General features: G+C 39.3%; 1 protein-coding gene across 3 annotated transcripts; it reads right to left on the bottom strand.

The window, feature by feature from the left end:
* Nucleotides 1-1,746: 1,746 nt before the first annotated feature.
* Nucleotides 1,747-22,184, bottom strand: LZTFL1 (leucine zipper transcription factor like 1). 3 transcript variants are annotated; one of them, NM_001133863.2, is given in 10 exon segments: nt 1,747-4,076; nt 5,088-5,191; nt 6,174-6,350; nt 8,671-8,748; nt 8,831-8,896; nt 10,807-10,878; nt 11,993-12,053; nt 13,346-13,540; nt 15,683-15,807; nt 19,743-19,898. In NM_001133863.2, coding segments are annotated over 10 exon segments (900 nt in total). In that variant the 5' UTR covers nt 19,746-19,898; the 3' UTR covers nt 1,747-4,057.
* Between the last annotated feature and the right edge of the window lie 2,457 nt (nt 22,185-24,641).

Genomic DNA, 24,641 nt, shown 5'->3' with positions numbered 1-24,641 from the left:
CATTCTCTGGAATTTGGTCCACATCCAGGCAGGCTGGATATGGCAAGGAATTAATACCTCAGATTTCCAACCTCAACCAGTGAGGGATGGAAAGTGGTGGATAATATTCCCAGCTACCTTGTCCTTCAGTGTAATAATTCAGAGATGTTTTCTGTACCATGTCTCAGAGGGTCCCCAGCAGGATTGGATCCCTGTTGCCATAGTGGTAACTCTTTCGATCTGTCTCAGTTCCTCAGTCTTCCGCAGGATTTCCTGAAATCACTTCCCGAATAAACTACCTGCACCCAAATCCTTATCCTATAGTCTACATTTGGGAAAACCCACCTAAGACTCTTTTCAACGAGACTATCATGAGGTCTTTGTCAAGCACCTTGCTGAAATTCTGACATACTGTACCTCTCATGCTTTTAAAAAGACAAATGAGGCCGGGCGCGGTGGCTCATGCCTGTCATCCCAGCACTTTGGGAGGCCGAGGTGGGCGGATCACGAGGTCAGGAGATCGAGACCATCCTGGCTAACATGGTGAAACCCCGTCTCTACTAAAAATACAAAAAAATTAGCCAGGCGTGGTGGCGGGCACCTGTAGTCCCAGCTGCTCGGGAGGCTGACGCAGGAGAATGGCTTGAACCTGGGAGGTGAAGCTTGTAGTGAGCCGAGATCACGCTACTGCACTCAAGCCTGGGCAACAGAGTGAGACTCCGTCTCAAAAAAAAAAAAAAAAAGACAAACGAGTTTAGTCTGCCATATGATGTGATTACATGCCACTATGCGCAGCTAATTTTTAAATTTTTTGTAGAGATGGGGTCTTGCGATATTGGCCAGGCTGGTTTTGACCTACTGGCCTCAAGCGATCCCCCTGCCTGGAACTCCCAAAGCATTGTAATTATAGTCATGAGACACCACAACTGGCCCTGCCATACCTGATTTCTTACTAGGGAGATCCATGCTGGCTCCTGGTGGTTATGTTTCTTTTCCAAGTGTTCATGAAAATCCATTTAATAAGCTGTTAGTTAATTTGACAGTAAGCCCATTGCTATTTTACAAAACTATAAAGGATTTTCCAAGTTCCATTTTGCTTTGTCTAACGGTGGTTTTTTAATCTGTAAAAGTTAAAGGATGTATTATAGGCAAAAAAGAGAGGAAGTTATACTTCATATAATGTAAGAGATTGACTACTCTTCACATCAATTCATGTTTTACAATAGGCAATAACAGCGACATGCTTACTTGATGAAGGAGCTGATGACACAATGCAAAAGACACCACAGCCCCCCACAAAAGCCTCCAAACCAGTTGTCACCAACCCACTCACCTCTATTCAAGATAGAGGTCATTACCTTTAAGTATAATATTTCCCCTTTTTCCTAAGCAGTTTTGAAAATGGTTTTGTCAAAATATTGTTGTCTAAATACTACTGTTTTGTCTAAACGTGAAATAATCATTTTGCTGAAATAGCTTTTCTTTCTGGAAGACTGGCTTACATGACAATTTATGATTTGAATATCTAGTGGCAAAGCTTTGGAACATAGGTATTTACACATAAGCAGAGGGAAATCATTAATGCCAAACTTTTGCAACCAATATATATCTAAAAGCACCAAGGGCTTAAAATTTGAGCATCTCTATAAATCTCTTTCAGTTAATCAGAATGGAAATAATGAATAGCAAAGGCTTTATCAAATAAGATTACACAGTCAAGGTAGGGCAGTATTTTTCTTATGCTGAGTTTTATAAGACATAAGCAAATTATCATTTAAACATTTATTTAATATAGGTTAAAATGTAATACATAAAGAGAAAAAATGAACACAAATGTCAAACAGAAGAAAACCCTTTATATTTTATTTTAGTCAACAAAAAGTCTGTGCATAACTCAGCAGCAGGCCTGAATTAAATTAAACCAAAGCTGCATTGTGATGATCACCAATGTACAGACTGCCTGTCTGGCTTAGTACATCAAAAGTCTAATCAAGGCTCAAACCAACATCCTTAGAAATCCAATATATATATGAAAAAGGCTTTCTTTCTCAGTTAAATTAGATAAATCTTAAAGTTGGGAAACTACTAAAAACAATGAAAATTTAAAACTGTATTTTGCTAAAGGGTATAGAGTAAATAACAACAACAACAACAACAAAAATGACACACCAGAAACACTAAAATGTGTTTACATGTGAAAGAATCATCACGTTGATTTACGCCAAAGAACATCATATTTGTTTATCTTAATGCTTGGCATAGTTGGTTTTAAGGTTTTCGAAATATTTTTGAACTTATTATTAAATAATAGGAAGATACTGTACAGAATATTTCAAAACTGCTACCAAGAAAACAAGTACAAATTCTACCTAGTAATATAGGTTTCTTATCAACATACGTTTTTTCCTCACTGGTATCAAACTGACAAAAGTGTAGGAAGAAAATAATTGAATGGTTTCTGAAGGCCACACTAGCCCTTTAGCCAAGAGTTCTGCTTCTGAATTATATAGAACATCTTGGTCCACAGACAATGGAATGGATTTTTGGAGAGAGTGTCAATTTAGGGCTAAAGAAATACAGGGTGAGAATGAAGCCCTCAACAAAAGCTCCAAAAGGGCACAGAAACTGGTAAGTGACCTAAATACGGAGAGACAGGTGAGGAGAAAATACATAGTAAATGCTGGCTTGTTATTGCATTTTATTCTCTCCCTTCTCTAATCCATTCATCTTCTTAAGACTGCCTTCTGTGTCCTTTTGCAGGGAAATTATCTTACCCTTTAACATTTGTTCCTTCACTATTTTAACAAAAAGCCTATAAGAAAAATAATAAATTCAAGGCTATTACTAAAAGCTTGAATAAAAATAACAACAAGCCCTATGCTCCAATCAGTAAACTTGTTTCTTGGAATAAAATCTTCATTTGTGGAAGTGGAATGATGGCTCTTAGTAGACAGTGTTCATTTAGGGTGTGATACTCTTACTTTTAGAAGCAGGAAAAATTACTAAATATTAATATGTGAAAAGCAAGGACTTTCCTTCTGAGGGATTATTGCTTTATGGACTTGACTTTGTTTATCCTTATAGTATATCACTGCCTTACATAACTGTGGATATGATGCCCAGTTTCTAATGATTTGTCCAAAATCGTCTGAGAAAACCAGGCCAATAAAAATATAGTGAAAACCTCTTGAAAATACAATTATTATAGACTCACATAAATAAAGTCTAATCTGAAGTCTGATAGCTGATTTTATGTTGAATGTAAGTCTTTTAAAAAGTGTTCTTATTTAACATAAAATGTAAAATAACATTCTGGAAACGAGTATAAATATTACATTTATTCTGAGTCCAGATACTTTCTAAACTGTAGAAGTGCAGGATGGATTTGACTTATCCATTAGTAATACAGACTCACGAAAAGTTATGCTGCAAAAAATGCTGAACCTCCTCTGATAAATGGTCTTTAAGATGGAGAGACTGAGGAAGCTAAGTGAATGTTCATGTTCACTGCTGTAAATTTTCCTTATAATTGGTAAAAAGGCTACTCATAATAGAATTCACATTTTCAATGAATTCATAGTTTATCATCAAATAGAGTAAATGAATTAAGATTTCATTTTTAAAAATAAAGAGATATTTATTTGTAATAACTCTCTTTTTTGGTAATAACTATCTTTAATAATGCTATTATCTATTTTTACCCATGGGGAATGCATAAGTACAAACATTGTTAGCTTCTTTAACATTTATTAAAAATACAGACTCTTTATACTAATGCAGAAGGATAAGCCTCTTCTTCCCACTCTAAAAATCTCTTCTTTGCTGTAAAGAATTCTCAGTGCATGTGAGCTAAGACTCTGGAGCACTCAGTAGAGAGGTGTGTGGGATGACCAGACAGAATCACTAGGTTTTCTCTGTTTTCAACTAGCTGAAAATAGGAACTCTAGTTCTAAATATTCAAAGTCTAAATATTAGAAAAATAAGGAGAGGGAATATGACAAAATGCTTCAAAATACATGCCTGAGGTGAGACTGCTTGTATGTTTGCATGTTGTAGCTTCCCGATGAAATCTTCAGTTTTAATCTTCAGGTTCATATCTGGAGATATAAATTAAGAACACAATGTCAGGATAGCTTTTGTTGTTGTTATTACCAAATAAGTTTACTTGAAGCAGTGGCACTATATTTCTCACTTCAAATTACTGTTATGGTAGAAGTCGGACACATTCAACTTTGTTTTGATGGTGACTCAGAGAGGATTTTTACATCAGGTAGGAGGATAGGCCAGATCACTGCTAAGACTGTATTTGGCATTTAGACCTGTGATAACTTTGTATAATTACCTCAATCATCATATCGACAAGAATAGTTGATACAACTATATGAGTAAAGGGCTAGCAAATCTACTTCTCTAAGGACAAATCTCACCTTGAATTCCCTTTCTAGCTCTGCTCCCCTGGAACTCTGATAAAGGTAAAATGTCAACTCAGTTTCCAGGCAAAACATCTGATGACCACATCTGGACCTGGAGGACTATGAATGAACTATAAATACATGGTGGGAGCCACCACTTTACGTTTCCCCCTGTGCGATGAGTTCTTTTAACTGGACATACCCTTAACTGGGTATCATGTGACTGCTAAGAGAGATACTAATCCTATGTAGAACATGGACTTCTAAGCAGATGGCTATGACACCCATCTGCATGAATCTCATTCTCTCCAACTTAAACTGTCACTTAGGGGAACAGTAAGACTAGTTCTTGGACTGCTTAGAGTATACCACTGAGGAGAAGAGAACTACCTAATGCTGCCCTGCGAGCTTGCTGTGTTTCCTGTCTGACATCCTGCTAAGTGAATCCATTGCCAAGAGCAGCTTACTGTAGGCCTGTGTGAGTCTAAAGGCCTAGATGCACCTAAAAAGAAGCCCTGGTGGGCATTATAGATAAGGTCAGGCCAGAGCTCCTCCACTTTCCTCAAATGAAGGCTTCTGGACTAAATGATCCAGCAACTACCACCGGCTTGACCTCTCTGGAACAAGCTTAGATTTAACAGAGAACAAACATCAATCCAGAGAGAGAAATCCAAAGGTGGGATCAGTGTGGCTTACTGTGCCAGTCTTTTCCTCAGATCTTTGATTTGGTCATTCTTCTTGGTAAGAATCTCTTTCATGTTTCGATAAGCTGCTGTTTGCTGAAATTTCTTTTCTAATTCCTGCTTAGTAAAAAAATGTCAGCCCATTACTAAAAAAATAGTTAAGGAAAGAGATAACAAATGTGATAAAAATATGTAGTTTTTTTTGCTCGAATTTTACTAATATTTTGCTAATGATTTTCTAATTTCCTTAAAGGACACATTTATATAAAACTAAGACTATCCAAACTTTAAAAATATATTCTTTCAAATGAGAAGACATAAAATAGTAACATTTTCCCAAGTACAGTGTTGGTAAATAACCCAAGCCCTGGATATGATAAATCTATTTGAAATATTAAACTAATTTTCCAGTAAAATAAGCACACTTTTTTCCCAAGTCCCAAAGTAGTGTATTTTAAGCAAAAGCATTTTTAATTTAGTTAAATTTTAGCTCCCATATTCTTTTTTCCCATTTTTTTATATGAAAAAAATTTTAATTTTTTTATAGAGATGGGGGTCTTGCTATGTTGGCCAGGCTGGTCTTGAATTCCTGGGCTCAAGCAATCCTCCCATCTTGGCCTCCCAAAGTGCTGGGATTACAGGCACAAGCCACTGCACCCGGCCTCAACTCCCATATTCTTAAGAGTCTAATCCCCAAAGTGAAGAATCTAGCTCTCTACATATTTTATATAAATTATGACGAAAGTATAGAAGTCCTTAAAAAAACCAGTCCCTCATCCCTCTGCAGGCTGTGGGAAGAAGGAGCAGAAGAGCAACATGGTGGGATGTAGGGCAGGATTCAAGCCACCGACAGAGGAGCATTTCACTACACCATAGAGGGAGAGGAGATGTCTTATTATCACAGATATTTTAGTACCAAAGATGGAAGAATATCAGTGCCTGGAAATGATTAATCTTTAGAACATATTGGCTAATACCTTGAGAAAAAATAATCCGAATTTGCAGCTGTCCAACGTTTATCTTAGCCACATGTATTCCTCTATACTGTGTGCATTAATCATATATTAACAGACAAATCCCTTAAACATGGTCTTCTGACCTTTTCAGCCATGTGCAGCTGCTCCTGAACCCTGAGTAGATCGTGCTTGGCTGTTGCCAGATTCTCCTCCAGTGACTTCTGGTTTTCTGTCTTGTCATTAAGTGTCTTCTGAAACTCACTCTTTAAAGCAGCGACAGTGTTTTCCAAGTTACTCAAGTCTTGGGCCTTTATAAAATCCTATGAAAAATAAATGCATGTATGTAATTTCATGTTGATATTCTAAAAATATCTGTTTTAGAATGGTGATTCAACATCACAGGAGATGAAAAAAATGATGTATGTGGTGTGTGCATGCCAGCCTCCCTTGCCAGCCTAGGTAAGTGCCAGCCCCTTCAGAGTCACCAGCAGGCCAGTCCATTGTCAGCCCTGGGTACGTGGTGTCTTGCACACAGCCGACACTCACTAGCCACTGAATTCCAAATACATAAAATATGATTTGTGAACTGCTGGTATTTCTGTTCAAGATGTGTGTACCAGGGTTGAGATGGCAAACAGGTTTCATTTTGAAAAGCCAAATTTAAAAAAATCCTCAAAGAAGTTTGAATTCTTCAAAATGATAGAAAAAATGATAAAAGTAATATAATTTATACCAAAAACTTAATAGACATATGTTTTAGTCATTATTTACAAGGAAATAATACAAGAGCACAATTACTGATTACATGGTTTTCTAAATTTTTAAGATTTTAAGTTTTTTATATTCATGAGATATGTACATTTTTGCATACTTTGACAACTATAGCATAAGACAGGCACTGGATCTTCTCTCTTCCTGGATCTTGTTTTTGACTAGATAAGATTAATGACAGAAAAAACATTTGTATTGATAAGACAGTAAAATGGTCTACAATTGGTTAGTATGTAGATGAAGAAATACTTAGTACTTTCGGCCGGGAGCAGTGGCTCACGTCTGTAATTCCAATACTTTAGGAGGCCAAGGGAGGAGGACTGCTTAAGCCCAGGAAATTGAGACCAGCCTGGGCAACAAAGCAAGACCCCATCTCTACAAAAAATATAAAAAATTAGCCAGGCATGGTGGCACATGCCTGTGGTCCCAACCACTTGGCAGGCTGAGGTAGGAGGATCGCTTGAGCTGGTGAGGTCAAGGTTGTAGTGAGTCGTGGTTGCACCACCACACTCCAGCCTGGGCAACAGAATAAGGCCCTGTCTCAAAAAAAAAAAAAAAAAAAAAAAAAAAAAAAAAAAAAACTTTCAACAGAAGAAAAAAAAATCTTTCCTCATTTTTGAAATCTGGTCTTTGAAAAAAAGATTTTATTTCATTGCAACTAATAAAAGCACCTATTCACTGGTTGTTCTTGTGTCCAAAATCTTAAAGTAAAATTGGAGCAAAGACCCAAAAAGCTTTTAAACAAATTCATCATCCAAATGTGTTTGCAATTGTTTGACTTAGGAGAAATTATAAAGCTGTTCTGGAACATTCGTGTTTTTATAAATCTATTGTCATTGGCATATAATGGTTGAAAATCATTAGCTATATAAGAAGTATCCTCCTATTTTAAAAATATCTACAGATAAAATGGTTCAATGCCTGAGATTTGCTTCAAAAAAACATGGCGGGTGGGAAGAAGAAAGTAGAGGTACAAATGAAACCAGACTGGCCATGCATTGGTAACTGCTAAATAGAGTGAAGAGTGCATGGGGGTTCATTATACTATTCTCTCTACTTTTGTGTATGTTTGAAATTTTTCATAGAGAAAAGATTAGCAAAAGCCCAGTGAATCAGATTTTGGGATTGTTTACCAGAGATTTGCAATGAGAGTACGACCACTAGAAAAGCCAATGCTGTACTGAATATCTACCCAAATGGTCCTGCTCACAGGAAATCATACTGCAGCATGCACACTCAACAGAAAGTCCACAGGAGACAGACTGTACATACAATGACTTCCCGCAGGCAGAGTGACATTCAGTCATTACATTCAGACAAGCATGAAGAACTACAACACTGGATTTCATTGTACTCTCCGGTGCGGGTGGGTACAGATCCATCTGCAGATTCATAATCATTTTGTCACACTCATCAGAGGCAAACTTAAGTAATGTTCGGCATAATAAAACCCAAATATAAACCAATTAAAAACTTTTCTTTTCTTCATTTTCTTTCCCCTCCACTGTAACTGGATGTCAAAGTGAGAGGGGAAACTTAAAAAAAAAAAAAAAGTGAGAATATCTTGCATACCAGGAAAATTGTAGAAAAACTTAAAAAATAAATGTGAGAATATCTTGCATGCCAGGGAAACTGCAGGTGTGTGAGCTATGTACTGTCCCCTCTGCCCTGGAGGATGGACAGAGGGAAGGCCACTGGTTCTCACCAGGCCTTTTGGGGGCAAGGATGTCCCAACACATGACAATAGAGGCATTCGTCTCAGGGAGTAGCAGGGGTAGGGTACAGTGAGCAGTAACTAAGACTTAATTTTAAGTTTATAACTTCATTCTACTTAGAAAATGTGAAAAAGGTAGCTAAAACTTGTTTCACCTTTTGATTTCCTTGATCAAGCTGTAAATCTTGCAGTGCTTTTTCTAGTTTTGACTTTTCATCCAGTGCATTTGTAGCCTATAGTGAAGTTTAAACAAAACACTTTCAGTATTTAATCTGTAGGCAGTTCAATAATTGTGTCAAAACATTTCTCAGTTACCTGTATTTCAACGGTCTTCAACCTTGACTTCAATTTCTCATTCTCTTCTTGAAGTCTTAAAATTTCCTTTGTGAGTAAATTCAAGTTTTATTATATTAACCAAAATATTTTAATATTTGAAATTATTACTTGTTTCATTTAAAAATCTAATTTTTAAATTTAAATTACATAATAGCTCAAAAATGCACTACTGATATTTTGGTAATATCCCAATTTCATCCAGCCTATCGGCCTCAGTATCTGTGAGTCAGCTTTGGCTCTAAGACATCTAGTTTCTTTTCTTTCAGTTTCTCAGACACATCTTTCCTCTTTCAGTCCTCTGTTTTCAAGTTTTTTTCCAAAGACCCCCTTCCCTGCCATCTCTCTCCTAGCTGGTCCTGCAAATCCTGGGTCTATTCTCAGCCTACACTGCACACTGTTGCCCCTTATCCTGAGAACTCCTTCACTTCAGTACCATGCTCAAGCCCACAGATGCTTCTGACTGAGGTGAGGCCAAACACTTTTGCTCTTATACAGCTCTAACATTCGAATCACCTGTGTTATTTTTCACTAGACTCCAACAAACACATCAGCCCAGTCAGAGAGCACTGCACTCTGTTTCAAGTCATGCCGCCTCCTGTCTGACCACTGCCTGTTCTGTTCTCCTGCCCAACACACTCACTTCTCTTTCCTCTACAATTTAATTGGTCTTCATCCTTCAAGGCCCAGCTTAGGTACCCCCTTACCCAAGCGCCTGTTCTCACCTACTCTTATCCACACACAACTAAGTCTTCTCTGCTACCCAGTATGACACCTGTAGCACACAGGACAGTATTCTCTGGTCTCTATTTCTAGAACATCAGTTCTACTTTCCCAATAAAACTATTACATTTTTGGCCGGGCACGGTGGCTCACACCTGTAATCCCAGCACTTTGGGAGGCCGAGGCAGGTGGATCACAAGATCAGGAGATCGAGACCATCTTGGCTAACACAGTGAAACCCCATCTCTACTAAAAATACAAAAAATTAGCCGGGCGTGGTGGCGGGTGCTACTTGGAGGCTGAGGCAGAAGAATGGCGTGAACCCTGGAGGTGGAGCTTGCAGTGAGCCTAGATCACACCACCACACTCCAGCCTGGGCGACAGAGCGAGACTCTGTCTCAAAAAAACAAACCAACAAACAACAACAAAAAATCCAAACTATTACATTTTTGACGGCAAGGGAACAGGTATTACGCTGCTTTTTATTTCTAACAACATCTAGCATAATGTTGAAAATACAAGGGTCATGAAAAATAGCTGAAATCTGAAATGCTTCAAAATCAGAAACTTTCTGACTGCTGACATGATGCTCAAAGAAAATGCTCATTGGAGCATTTCAGATTTCAGATTTTTGGATTTGGGATGCTCAACTGGGGTCTGTATAATGCAAATATTCAAAAATCTGAAATCTAAAACACTTCTGGTCCCAAGGATAAGGGATACTCAACCTGTGCTGATAAATAATTTTTTTTTTTTTTTTTTTTTGAGATAGAGTCTCGCTCTGTCACCCAGGCTGGAGTGCAGTGGCGTGATCTCAGCTCACTGAAACCTCTACCTCCCGGGTTCAAGCAATTCTCCTGCCTCAGCCTCCCGAGTAGCTGTGACTATAGGCACGTACCACCACACCTGGCTAATTGATAAATAATTTTTATAAACTTAAAAACCCTTCTCCTTGTTACCGTAGATCACAAACTTTAAATGTCCATCAATAAACGCTGTCCAAAATTTCATGCTCTTCACTTTACCTTGAAAAGTTGTGATCAGGAGCTACTTCAGGCTCTCTAGAAGGTTAAGTATGCCCTCTTCTGGCCCATGGGGTACCATCAAGTAAAACTACTGTAATAGACTAATTATCCTCAGAGAACCTGAATCAAACCTTCCACTTCTGTTTCTCTACCCTAGGCAATGACAGGACAGAATTAGAGACTTTCCATTTCTCAAAATAATAATATTACCTTGTTTAGGAGTTCTGCTGTTCCACCTTCATTAAGTGGAGCAAGTTTTGGCTTTGTGACATCTAAGATGGGCTGAAACAAAATAAAGAAACCAAACTGAAATCACCACAGAATAAAGCATGTATAATCATTGAACACTTGCACTTTGCAAGTGGAAGATACTATATACAAACATATCCACTGGGATGTCAGTTCCATAGGTGTGGAGATTTCTGTTGGTTTCATCCTTTGTTACTCCCAGTGCCTAGGATATGCCTGTCCTACAGTGCCCAATACATGTTAGAGATAAAAATAAAACCTATCTTCCCTGTATCTTTTAAAAAAATATAGATAGAAGGAAAATGAGGGAAGAAAGGAGGGACGGAAGGAGCTCAAAGCCAGATCTGATATAGAGCCTAGCATCTAGCAACTAGAATTTTAGCCTGTGGGAGCTGAAACAGTGATTTCTACATGAACCTTAGACTCTGTGAAAAACAATAATGTCGATGAAGATCTAGGCAAGTATAATACAGATAAACAATAACTTGGCACAAATAATACAGTAGTTTAGTAATATATATTAAAAATAAAATAATTCATGCCCTCTGATCCAGAAATTTCTTAGCCAGAAATATGACCCAAAGGAATAACTGGAAAGTGTTTTGCATGTGTATGTACATAGATTCATCTCAGCAGTATTTATCCAACGATGGAGTATTTACGGTGTGCCCGTGAGGTGGAATGGTAAGTGGTCACTCCAATTAATGAGAATGATTTAGAAAGAGTAGATAACTACTAGTATTGTCTCCATTTGTCAGATGAGTAAAATGAAGCTCAGCTACCTCAGATAACCTGCTCAAGGTAACACAGCCAGGAAGTGACAGAGCCAGGATGTATACCCAGGTGTGGCTGACCCTAGAGCCTGTGCTCTGAATCTTCTGAGTAGAGTATTTATGAGTGGGATTGAGACTGAACTTAGGGATCATGTGTATGTGTAAGACATCACAGACAAAAGCAGTTTTTCATAGTTACTTCCAAAACATTTTTTCTTTTGCCTGAAAATATGATAGACAATTTCTGAATTTTACTCTTGAATTGAATGCTTTTCCTTAAGAGTTCTCAGTTTTGATCTCTGAATTCTTTAAGCAACTTGAGGATTTGAAATACCGGCTATTAAGATATGGATTTAGAATGACCAAAAAGTTACCTTTTTGTTTGAAGATGTAATCTCTGCTTTTTCAAATTCTGCAACTTGTTCTAATAATTCTCTTGAAGAAGAAAGCAAAGATAAAAATTATTCATTTAAAATAGATTTATATCACACACAAGAAGAGTAAAATCACTGGTACCAACCCATTACATGCCAGAGAGAACAGAGTAAGGTGGACCAAACTTCACCATATCAAAAATGTTAGTTGCAAATGGCTGAGAACCTAAACCACACGGACTCAAATGTAATCATCCACAGTACCTGGCATTTTGCATCTACTAGGTATGCAATATCTACTGCTAGAAATAAACTACAATGTTAATACAAATATGAGGAAAATTTATAGTCAACTTTGTATTCTTGAGGTGCTATGAGGAGACTTTTATTACATAATATGTATTGTTAGCTAGTAGGTGTTCAAAAAAGATTCTTAATAAAGTAGCCTCAGAAAAATGAAAATAGTCCATAGTATCTACTGAAAAAGAGTACCACAAATTCCTAGGAAAGACAGATAGTGGGGGTGTGCCATCTGAAGATTTGCAAAGGCCAATGAGAAGTGACTATACACAAGCTTAGAGTGTTAACAGCAGTCAGCTTCTAAGCTTCTTAAAGCGCCACCTTCTCAGTTTTCTCACCAGTCACCTACTGACAGTGGCAGAAGTTCAATGATTTTCCTCCCCAGCTCATAGGTTGTCCTCAGCGTTGTTCAACACTCTGCATGTGAACTGATGTGCTGTGACTGTGCTTAGAGTAGTTCACGGGGCTTGGCGGTCAGTCCTTCCTGATTTCTGGCATGCTTTTTCTTAAAATGAGTTTCAACTTCACCAATTTTACCATATTTTTTGAATTTGAGCTCTTGGATGTCCATATTACAAGCTTTTTTGTATTTTATATTTCCTATTTCAAAGTTAATAAATGTATACTTTTAAATTCAATTATTTAGAAAACTTCCAATGCTACTGGATTGAATTGATGGTATTTATTATATTTGAATTGACTTTTCAACTGTCTCATAATCTTTATTTCTTAGTTGACCAATCTATAAAGACTGATGGTAATACTGACCAAGCTAACAAAAATGCTGTAAGAAATAATTAATGATAGCCTGAAAAGCAATTTCATAAATCTCGATGGCCTTTGTAATACCTAGGAACAGTAGAAACAGAGAACTTTTAAAAGGGTGCTTAGTGGTACCCAAGAGATCACTCAGTGACTCAATGCTTTGCTGTTACTCTATCCAAATTTCCTCACACACTAGCCCCAAGAAAATATGCAGCCAAAGATGTTCACTAACTTTTAAGATTATGCTGGGGCCATTATTGTCACAGTTGCAAGTTCAAATTTTGTTACCGGTTTTCAAGTTCAGAGATGTCTGTCTGTAGCTTAAGATACCACTTCTCAGCTTGTGCAAACAGCTGTCGCAGAAGTAACACATTGGTATAGGCAGTGTTGATGAGCTCAGATTCCACCTCGCTATGAACCACAGCTTGTAATCCATTGAGGACTTCAGAGACTTCATCTATGGTGAAGGTCTCCTCCACCAGCCTGAAAAACAACCATGATCCAAAACTTATAGATAAACAACAAGAAAAATCTACAAAACACAACAAAATTAAGAAACCCACATTCATGTAATCTAAGAAATTCAAAGATTACAGTGAAAATCTCTCTGGGAACTATCTTCTTTATTAATAAACATTGAAAATAATTTAAACTCAATTAATTTTTGACATCTATTCAAATGATTAAATTGTGCACATCCTTTAATACAAGTAAATGCTCAAACACATTCCCAAAACCATCATCTACTTTTTTAACTTTTTAGTATTAAATGTCTTATTTCAAACTCCACTGAAATCAGTCTTATTACATTTAATAATTTCAAAAGTCACCTGGAAGGCATAGTCTCATTTCTTTCTAATATTTCTCTAACATTTTAATAACTGTATGAACTATTCACAGGTTAGTAAACGTCTATGGGAAATAAATGGTAATTATATATTGCTTCTCTTTGCATTCTTGAGACCCAAAAGAATAATAATAATAATAAAAACTAGCTTATCTTAAAGTTCCACTGAACACTCCACAAAAATGAATATCATCATCAACAATAGCATTAGAAATCTACTCTCAGGGCCAGGCATGGTAGCTCATGCCTGTAATCCCAGCACTTTGGGAGGCAGAGGCAGGTGGACCACTTGAGGTCAGGAGTTCGAGACCAATGTGGCCAACACAGCAAAAACTCTTCTCTACTAAAAATACAAAAAATTACCTGGGTGTGGTGGCATGTGCCTTAATCTTAGCTACTTAGGAGGCTGAGGCAGGAGGATCGCTTGAAACCAGAAGGTGGAGGTTGCAGTGAGCCGACATCATGCCACCGCACTCCAGCCTGGGTGACAAAGCGAGACTCCGTCTCAAAAAAACAAACAAAAACCACAAAACTACTCTTACATAGAGAATGCTTGGGTTGGAAGAGAACTTTGGTGCCATCTTCTACAATCCCCTAACTTTACAGATAGGAACACAGGTTTGAAGAGTGGAGATGACTTGCCTACGGTCACATTGGTGGTGACTAAACCCCACAATCATCTTCAGCAATGATGCTGGGCAAAGGATTCATGCGCAACAGCTGAATCCTTGAAAAAGTTTGTGTGTGCCTTCTAGTTTCAATGACAGTATCACAGTAACACAGTCCTCTCCTCTCCCTACCTCTACCCTCTAAAGTCCCTTCTCCCTCAGATTCTCAGCAGATGAAGAGCAACTACTGCAACCTCAGCTTTATTTTCTTCCCTACTTCCAAAAAGACATCATCAAGCAAGACCCAGTTACACTAAAGCATTATCATAGTTAAACTCAAGTTAATAGTATTTGTTTTATAATTCTTTAATGCTTCATCTAGCCAGCAGAATTTAGTCATTCTCAAAAAACCAAAACTTTTTTTATATAAATCCCTATTAAAATATTAATAATCTTTCTATATTCTTTAATAGAACATATGTTCTTGCCAATTAAATTGTTGCTTTCATCTGCTGGGGGTTAGGAAACCAGATTACCAGATGAGTTTAATGGACTGAATGGTCTAAGGCTGATGGCCTCTAATACTGAGACATTCATGGTTTTATGGCAGCTGGAGCTCACTTGGAGGTCTTTTTCACTTATATCTGACTTGACATTCATCTCTTGCTACAAATCAGTTATGATCCAACCATTATCCTCTCATGCTAGAAATCAACTAACAATTTTGATACTAGTCAGCATTATGATTTCCTGCTGTTTTCCTCTCTACTAATTATTCAGTATGAAACACAGAAGTGTTTTCTCACTAATTTCCATGTCTTATAGCTCTAACCATTTAATTAATAACTCAAGTAATTAAAGTTCTGGAATCTTTAATACAACAAGCCAGTCATTAATCCACAAACCCTTGGCAACTTCCTTCTGAAACTCTGCCATCCTATAATTATCCTACAATTATCACATGCATTTCTGACAATAGATTCATTGTTTTCACCACAATACAACTTCTTTTGTTTCCTATATCCAGGAGGCTTAGTGTAGCTGCTCTTAGCAAATAATTGATCATGATGAATCCCAGAAATTGTCTGGTCTCTGCTATGGCACCCCCATACTGGCTACCAGAAAGAATCCATGTTCCTATTTGGTTTGCTTAGAGTCCTCCTCTGATACCTGCTCTCCTTGAGGTCTTGGAAGCAGGAATCTACAGTTTTGAGTCTCAAGCCTCTCTTTGAACGAGCAAAACGCATATAATTAATAACTTCATTTTGATGGTGCTCATTTAGGCCCAACTCTGCCTGAAAAAGAAAGAGGTAATTTAATTGTTAGTCTTGAAGATCTGATCAAAGAGCCAACAATGAAAATGCATAAGATATCCTGTGGTCGAGACTGCTAGATCCCATCAAATTCTACTCTTCCCTTCTTCCTGGCTGCATGGCTGCCCACCTAGATGACACTTCCTTGCCCTCCTTGCAATCAAGTCACTGCTGACTACTTCTTAGCAATGAATGTTGTGGTCTACTTCCAAAGACCTGGTCTTAAGATATGGGGTGTACCTCTGCCCCTCCCTGTTTCTCTGAAACCTGGAAGAGGTGGTGACTTGACTGAATCATGCAGACAACATCAATGCCCTAGAGGCTGGGGGAGCCGCAAGATGAAAGGGACCCACGTCTCTACCTCATGGAGAGGCACTGACCCTCTCACTGAACTGAGATGAGCAGTGAGATGGCTGTTAAGTGAGAGAGAAATAAACTTCTGTATTCTTCAAACCACTTAACCTTATAGCAAAAAACAGCAACTCTGTTATAGCAGCTTAACCCTTACCCCATTAAATACAGCTTTAACAAGTATATTTGATTTGGAAAGAACCACTAATTGGTCTGTACTTTAAACCAGATGACAGCTTGACAAATATTTAAGAGGCAAGCCCATGGAGGTAGGGCTACCACCCAAATAAGAAAGCAGGTCAGCAGTCAGCTAAGAGCAAGGCATCAGCCATGTTAGTTGGATTTGTAATTAAGCTGCTGATGAGCTTTGCAAAGCAGTTTAGGAGGCATAAGTCTTTAAGGTCTGGAGGACAGAATGGAGATAGCAAGAGTTGAAGGGAAACGAAAGGGAAATCTGTAAGGTACTCAAGTATAACAGGTTACAGTCACATATGCACCTGAGTTGTGACTAACAAGACAGATTTCTATTACACACTAAAAATAATTGACTACCTACATTAGAGACAATATTATCTCTGATAGTCACACATCAGTATGGGCAAGAATATCCCACAATTTAGAAATATCACAAAACGATGTCACAATTTGCTAAAAACAAAGCATAAATATAGATTCTTTTTTTTTTTTTTAGAGACGGAGTCTCGCTCTGTCACCCAGGCTGGAGTGCAGTGGTGCGATCTCAGCTCACTGCAAGCTCCGCCTCCCGGGTTCACGCCATTCTCCTGCCTCAGCCTCCCGAGTAGCTGGGACCACAGGCGCCCACCACCACGCCTGGCTCATTACTTGTATTTTTAGTAGAGACGGGGTTCCACTGTGTCAGCCAGGATGGTCTCGATCTCCTGACCTCGTGATCCACCTGCCTTGGCCTCCCAAAGTGCTGGGATTACAGAGGTGAGCCACCACGCCCGGCCCAGATTCTTAATCATTATTCACTGTCTATAGTATTACATTTACACTCTTTACTCCTCAAAACCTCCCAAACTCTTTCTCTTACCCTGTTTCCCAGGATTCTACTAAATGAACACTCTACTTTAGCCACACTAGTCTGCTCATCAGTCCTGAAACATGACTTAAAATTTCCTGCCTTGACTTTCACTCATGTTACTCTGATCCTAAAGTATCTCTCCATTCCTATTCGAGAATCTGAATCCTACCCAGTGGTGTGATGGTAAATATTTAACAGCAGGTTTTCTAGGTAGGGGGGCCTGATTTGTAGCATTGCTGATTTCCATGGCATAAGTACTTCCATCATGGCTGATTTCAAGCCACCAATATAATGTCACTGAATGAAGAGGTGAGAAGAAATGCATACAATTGGATCTCACCAGCCAGTACACACATGCTCCACCACATCACTGAATTCCTATCCACCCTTCATGGCCTAACCTGTTTCACCTACTCTGTGCCATCTCCCAATATGCCCTCAGTAACTCTATAGGTATGCCTTCCTCCAAAACCTCTGCTACTTCTTTGGTACCGTCACAGGCTGATTACTACCTTGTATTATTGATTATCTTTTTTTTCAGGTCTTGCTCCTCCAAGTAGATTGTAAACTCTATGAGGGCATGAATCATTTCTTATAATGCACAACACCTAGCATAGTGCCTTGTGCCAGCAGGTGGCCAATTCCTATCTGTTCATTCCTTTCCCTCTTTTCAAGGAAAGTTAAGACTGTCCTAGGACCAAGAAGGAAAAATTACTCAAACTGAGAAGGGTAAATGACAGAAAAGTTCCTTTAAAATGGATTGGAATGAAGAAAGGGGGTAAAAGTAGACAGCTGAATTCAAAAGGAAAAACAGCATCAGCCTAGGAAACGGCTATTCACAAACCTTTACTTCCACACATATTCTATATGTATCTATGTCAAATCATTAGAGAGGAAATGGAATAGGTAGACGTGTGGTATAATAGACAAAGCACTGGATTAGAAACCAGGTTTCGGTCTAGCTATGCAACTATCTACCTTGGTAACAGTCTGTTACCAAGTCACTTAACCCCAATGACATTAGTTTTACTATCTGCTAAATGAGAGGTAGATATGATGATCAGTCCTAAAATGGTTAGAAACAATGGGAGGTATCCAGGTGGGGAAGTCAGAATTTGTTTGAATTTTGTTGTAGAAATATTCTGTTAAAATAATAATAAAAAGAGCTGAAAACATATAGCAAGAAATCCTGCCAGAGCATTGCCAAGCTAGTGTCTTGAAATTGTACCACAAATTGTGTATCTGTGTTTAGGGGGAAGGGGATAGAAAAGAAATGGGTAAGGTACCAGAAATGGTTCACTGTTCTTAACCATGCCCACAAATCCATATACAATTTAAGAAAAGTACAAGGAGGAAACTGTAATGATAAAAATGAGCACAGTTTAATAATACCTATCAGATACTGAATGCTTAATATTTTCACAGGCACTGCACTTTTTATACGCATTATCTTACTTATCATATTAACAGTCTTGTGTAGTCATTATCTGCAATTTACTAATGAAGAACCTGAGCCTGATTCCAAAGCCTCAGTTGTTAATTGATGGAAAGGGATGACAGAAGATAGAACAGGAAGAGATACCAATTTTTTTTGTGATTTGTTTTCAACGTGTTCTCCTGATATTTTAGGGAAATCAAGAGAATGAGTGGAGAGGCTCTAAACTCAAGAAGGGGAGGGAGCAATCTGTTTGGCTCACAGGTGTCTTCTCAGCTCCCAGACAGCGCTTGGAACAGTGTGGACTAAACAGAAATTCTGGTTGCTGAGGTATTTCAGTAGCTACTTCAGGTGGTGCTCTCAACCCTTGTTTCATCCGTTTTCCTGAACACTTCAGTGCTGTGCACTCTTCTAAGTACGACTGGTATTTAAGATGGCATGCTATATTCGCTGGAGGGATTAATGGTCTTTTTTGAGCAAGCCAAAACAAAGGAAATGTCACCCAAATTCCTCAGCTGTAATATGGGGTGCTGGGATTCTTAAAGTCACATCCACATCAGAAAGTTGGATTTCAATCACACAGAAAGCTGGATTCGTTCTCCCTGCTCCTCTGGTTAACGCGCGCGCGCGCGTGTGTGTGTGTGTAAACCTGGAGCTTCCTGAAACTGAGTGAGAACCCTGCGTATGTGTTAACGTGTGTGGGTGCGTAAACTTGGAGCTTCTTGAAATAGAGTAAGAACCCTGCCGTGCACTTTAGGCCGGCAGCAGTTTCCTCTAGCTCTCCTCACCTGCCACCTAAGAGTTGTGCCTTGGCTCCAGCCCCAACCAGGCAGGCGAGAGAAACCAAGCGATGCGGCGGAGCTGGGCTGCTGGGAAAAGGCTTCACCAAGGATTACCCCAGAAGGGCTTGGGCTGCGGTTAACCGAACCTCTCGCGCCCGGCGCAGCCTCCCCTTCTCAGGGAGGCTGAGGTGCGGCCAGACCCAACGAGGCTACGTAATCGTTCCGGGCCCACCCGCTCAGTGTCTCCAGCCCCGGCCGCGCTCTCTCCTGTGCGCGGTGCGGCGCCTGAGGGTCGGCTACTCACCATGGCGACAGGCGACAGGCGGCAGCCGGCAGCCTAAAGGAACGGGAGAGGCCAGGCGCTGCCCCGCCAAGCCTGGGATCGCCGAGGGTAGTTGGACCACAGAAGACGGGGAAGGAGGGTAGGTTGTTTAGAAGCCTCTGGTTGCTAACGGAAACCGAGGCACGTGGACTGCAATTATGCATTTTCATTGGTCCTCAGGATCACGCGACAGGAAGTATTGCGTAACCGGTTGACTGCCACATGCGCATTGGCTTCCAGGGCCGGAAGTCCCATCTTTTTGTGCCACGTTCACTTTTAGGAGCTGACTGCAGTTGCAGAAGGTAGCGGGAGGGCTGGGCTGCCCGGAGTTTCCTGTGGCCGCCAACGTGCTTCGCGCCTCGGGGCGTCCGCTTATGGATTGTTGGGAAGTTCTTGTCCAGAACTTCCTGTGGCGTAGGTGACCCCAAGGATGCAATGGACATCCCAGACCTTTCAATGGTCTCATAGGGCGCGGCCCAGACGTTTTTTTTTTTTTTCAGGAGTTCCTGCCTGAGCATCAGGGTGGCTGAGACAGGCCAACAACACCAACGCCAGCAGGTTCTCAAACAGAGCTTCAAACGACCCCTCCCCATGACTCCGCCCATTATTATTACTGTTGTTATTATCTTCTCTTATATTTCCAGCTAAAAGTCTCTAGCAACCTTTTTCCATTAAAAAAAAAAATGCAAAAAGCATGGGTTTTCTCCGAGAGCAGTGAATTTCAAAAAGTTCCATATGCCTGGAACTACTATGGAAGCTTGTTGAACAAATTCCTGGGCCTCATCTCCAGAAATTCTGATTCACAAGTCTAGCTTGGGTCCTTGGGATCTGCACTTTTTAACCGATGTTCCAGGAGTGATCACAGATCAGGACCACTCTTAGAAACACTGGCTTGGAAGGACAAGTGTAGGATGAGATCGATTATTGCAAATACCAGGGCCTCAGAGTCCTTCACTCAGATGATACAGAGGTGATGTGCAGGCATTTGCCCACAGAAGGATCTCAAGCCTTGGTTCAAGAACAGTAAACAAGGTTCTCCTGTGTGTCACCTGGAGCACTCCAGTGCATGGAAGGATGGCCTGAAGGTAGTGGCGTGGGTATGCCCAACTTCAGCTTTGGCTAGGCTCCCTACCCTTGGCACTGCAATGGCATTTGGGCAGGATCCCTGTCTTCTTGAACGATTCTTAAGGGCAGATTCTCTCAACCCTGCATATTAACCCCTTCCAAGCTCAGTTAAACTTCCCCTTTACCATCCCACCTCCCCATTTCTGTTTGGTGAGTGTTGTTGAATTTGATAACAATGGTTGCCATTATTTAGTGCCTACTATGAGCTATTAATAGACACATTCCGTTCCAGTAGTTAATCCTCATAATACTTGGTTCTTTCCTCTGTAGACATTCGTTGTGTTCACATAGTGAGAGGGTCACTTTACAAGGTGTTGTGGGTGCGAGATGAAGTTCATAAAAACTTTTATGACTGATCAGTAAACAAAGTTGTGCATCAGCTCGTACTGCTGAAAAGCTCGTTTATTTTCTCACAGGCCAAATCCTGTGATTGCGAAGTGTTATCAATTCAAGGGAATGAAAGGAGTGTGTGTATAATGCAAATATTACATTTGTGGCTTGGGGATTTTTAAAGTTGTTCTGCAAAACTCCATCAGCTAGTTATTGTAATTTAAAATTCTGCTTTAATCTAAAATCTTCCATACCAAGGAGGTTAATCACCATTAGCCAATCTACCCAACAGAGTTGAGTGTTGTTACATAAGCTGTCTAAATAGTGTCAGCAAATCTGAACATGAATTTTAGTCTTAAAGTGATGAATTTGGGTCATGAAAAGGCTGAACTTGTACTTCAGGTTGTTTACTAGTGCGGGTTGGTCACCAAAGCAAACAATTTGAGCCGTGAGGGAGAACAGCTCCATCCTACTTTACTAGTGATCTTCTTAGGCTCTGTTTTTATTTTTTTTTTAATTGCTGTGACAGTTTTTAAAAATGTGTGTATGTGTGAGTGTATGTGTGTGTGTAAATTTGGCAAGAGGCACACAGGTCCATTTTGTACCTTTTAGCAGAGTTCAACATAAATAAAATGAAGATAAATTCTTTTTATTTTATTATGAAATGAGACTTATAAGTTCCCAGTCATAATACTAAGACCACCAGTTTCAGGGTTTTTGCAGCCTAGACTTGGCAAAAAGTGGAATGGAAAGCTGATGATGGCCTCCTCAGGGATGCCAACAGATTCACTAATTCTGCCACTATTTACAGAACCCCTGTTGTGTGCAAGGTTCTGTGGCCATGATAGTGAGTCAGGAAAAAATCTGAGGGGGAAATCTGAGGGAAGAAGTGGAGGGACTCAGAAAGCCCCAGCTGCCCCCACACTATAAATTTTGGGGGGATGCAGGGGGACTAAGGTGAGGCTTTACTTAAGTAGAAAGAGGAAATGAAGAAAATAATTAAGTAAAAAAAGATAGGTGATACATAGAAAATGTAAAAATCTGAAAGGTTATATGGGAAAGAGAAAAGTTTGATAAATACTGAACTGGTAGTAGGTGGAAAATAGGGGAAATTATTTTAGGACATTATTCTTAAGAAGACAGGATCTTTGCAGCATGGCTTCTTGCATGAAGTTCTACCATACAAGTTCTCTTCAACTTCCCCATCTTGCCCCACCTTGGCTGCTGAGAAAGTAGCCAAGACCTTATAGAAGAGAAGGACCCAGATTAAAGGGCTCTTTACAGGAGATATGGCATTTGAGTAGGCCTGCAGTAGGCAAGAGGCTATTTTCAGTTGCTTTCAAAACACCCTAGTGACCAGCAGAGTATTGGAGAGTGCTGACAAACTAGATTAGTGAAATCACTATCACATGCATTAAAGCAGGTCAAGCAAGGAAGTGGTTCACCATAAAATACAACTCCCTCTAAGAATGTGTGGATGTTGGCAATTACTTAGCCCAAATGATAGATTAGTTTCACTGATAATGTCAATGCATTAACAACACCCCAAAGGGAACAAACACCCAAACCATCAAAATGAGAAGTCTACCTCAAAAAATGTTAAGAATTGGTTGTGGGGAATACCTTCTTGTAGAGTACAAGAAAAATTGATTGTAAAGATGATGATATGCACCAACTCCTCTTTCCATACTCCCTTATGCATATACACTTCAGTTAAACCCACAAGCTCAGTCTGTATATTCAGCAGCTGTTAATGGAAAGCTGGATACTCGCAAGACACAATGGGGAAGGGAAAAATGAACAAGATGGGACTGATCTCTTTCAAAAATGGCCTTATAATCAAGGGAGAATTCAAGCTTGCAGAATAATTTCAAAGTAGACAGTAAGTAGTAGGGTAGTTCAGAGAGGGTGCGAGATAGTTCACTTCTGTTGAGGCTGGAGAGGAGAAATTCAGAAAAGTCTTCCAGAAGGCAGTGGAATTTGGGCTAGGTTTTAACAGGAGTGTAGAAAAGTTGGGGGTGAGTGTGATGATTGTGAAATTGAGAGTTGTCCTGAACAGGGAACCAGAATTTTCATCAGGTGCTGCAGTAGAGGTGTCCAGAGATGTACATTTAGATTTATTATTATTACAAGTGGCAAACTACAAAAAGAGATATACTGACAGCTTATACAAGGATGGAGCACCTTTAAGAGTGTCTTATTCAGAAATGTAGGTCTTCCTAGATCTGTGGTCTTCACTAAATGTTTCCGTGGACTTCTGGCAATGTAAGGGTGTTCACCAATTGCATTTCATTGTAGAAAATGAAAACAAAAAATTAAATTTGCTCAGGAAGTTTTGCCTGCAAAGCTGGGGCTGTGTAGTCCTATTGGAAGAGCTGAATAGCTGTGTCTTGAATAGCTGTGTTCATGACTGGAAGTTTATTTATCCATGGGATGGATAAATAATATATGAAAAATAAAGTGAACTCAAACAGAAATGTCATTTTTAGCCAGCTTATGTGAGTTTGTCTTCCCAACTACTATGTTGCAAGCTCCTTGAAGGAAGAAATATTTATTATATAATAACATAGTATGGCTGGGCTATAAGAAGCTCTGAGCTATGCTTGCAGAATTAGATTGGAGATAAACAGGAACATCTCAACAAACATTTGTGAGTTCCTACTGGGTTCCAGATACTGTGTTTGTGGGTTGCTTTTGGCCCCGGACATGCCCTCTCTTGGAAAGCATATCATAAGGCAGCAGACATATTCAGCTATCCCTATTTCCAATGTTAAATGTAACTTTGAGGTGATTTATATAACTTTTAGGAGTTTTTGAGAATGAATTATTTAGTTCTCATGACTTAACCCTTATGTTTTTATATAACTACGGTTTGAGTTCTAGTTTGACTTAATGCTGCATTTTGAAGACATTCCATAAAACAATTACTAATTTATATTTTGTGGTTTCTTTTAATATTTTGAGCCCAAGAATTTACAGTTGTTCCTTGAACAACACAAGGGATAATGGTGCTGACCCCATGCACAGTCAAAAATCCACCTATAACTTTTGACTCCCCCAAAACTGAACTACTAATAGACTGCTGTTGACTGGAAGGCTTACCAATAACATAAATAGTTCATGAGCATACATTATGCATTATATGTATTATATACTATATTATTTCAATAAAGTAAGCTAGAGAAAAGAAAATACTAGAAAATCATAAGGAAGAGAAAATATATTTACTACTCATTAAGTGGAAGTGGATAATATAAAAGTCTTCATTTTGAATAGGTTGAGGAGGAGGAGGAAGAGGAGAGGTTGGTCTTGCTGTCTCAGGGGTGGCAGGGGAGAAAGAGTTAGAGGAGGTGGAAGGGGAGTCAGGAGAGAAAGGCACACTCAGTGTAACTTTATGGAAATACATAATTTCTGTCTGACTTTTTC

Source organism: Pongo abelii, chromosome 2 (assembly GCF_028885655.2).
Source record: "Pongo abelii isolate AG06213 chromosome 2, NHGRI_mPonAbe1-v2.0_pri, whole genome shotgun sequence".
Lineage (NCBI taxonomy): Eukaryota > Metazoa > Chordata > Mammalia > Primates > Hominidae > Pongo > Pongo abelii.
Note: the sequence above shows the minus strand (reverse complement) of the source record. Positions and strands in the feature narration are given on the sequence as shown.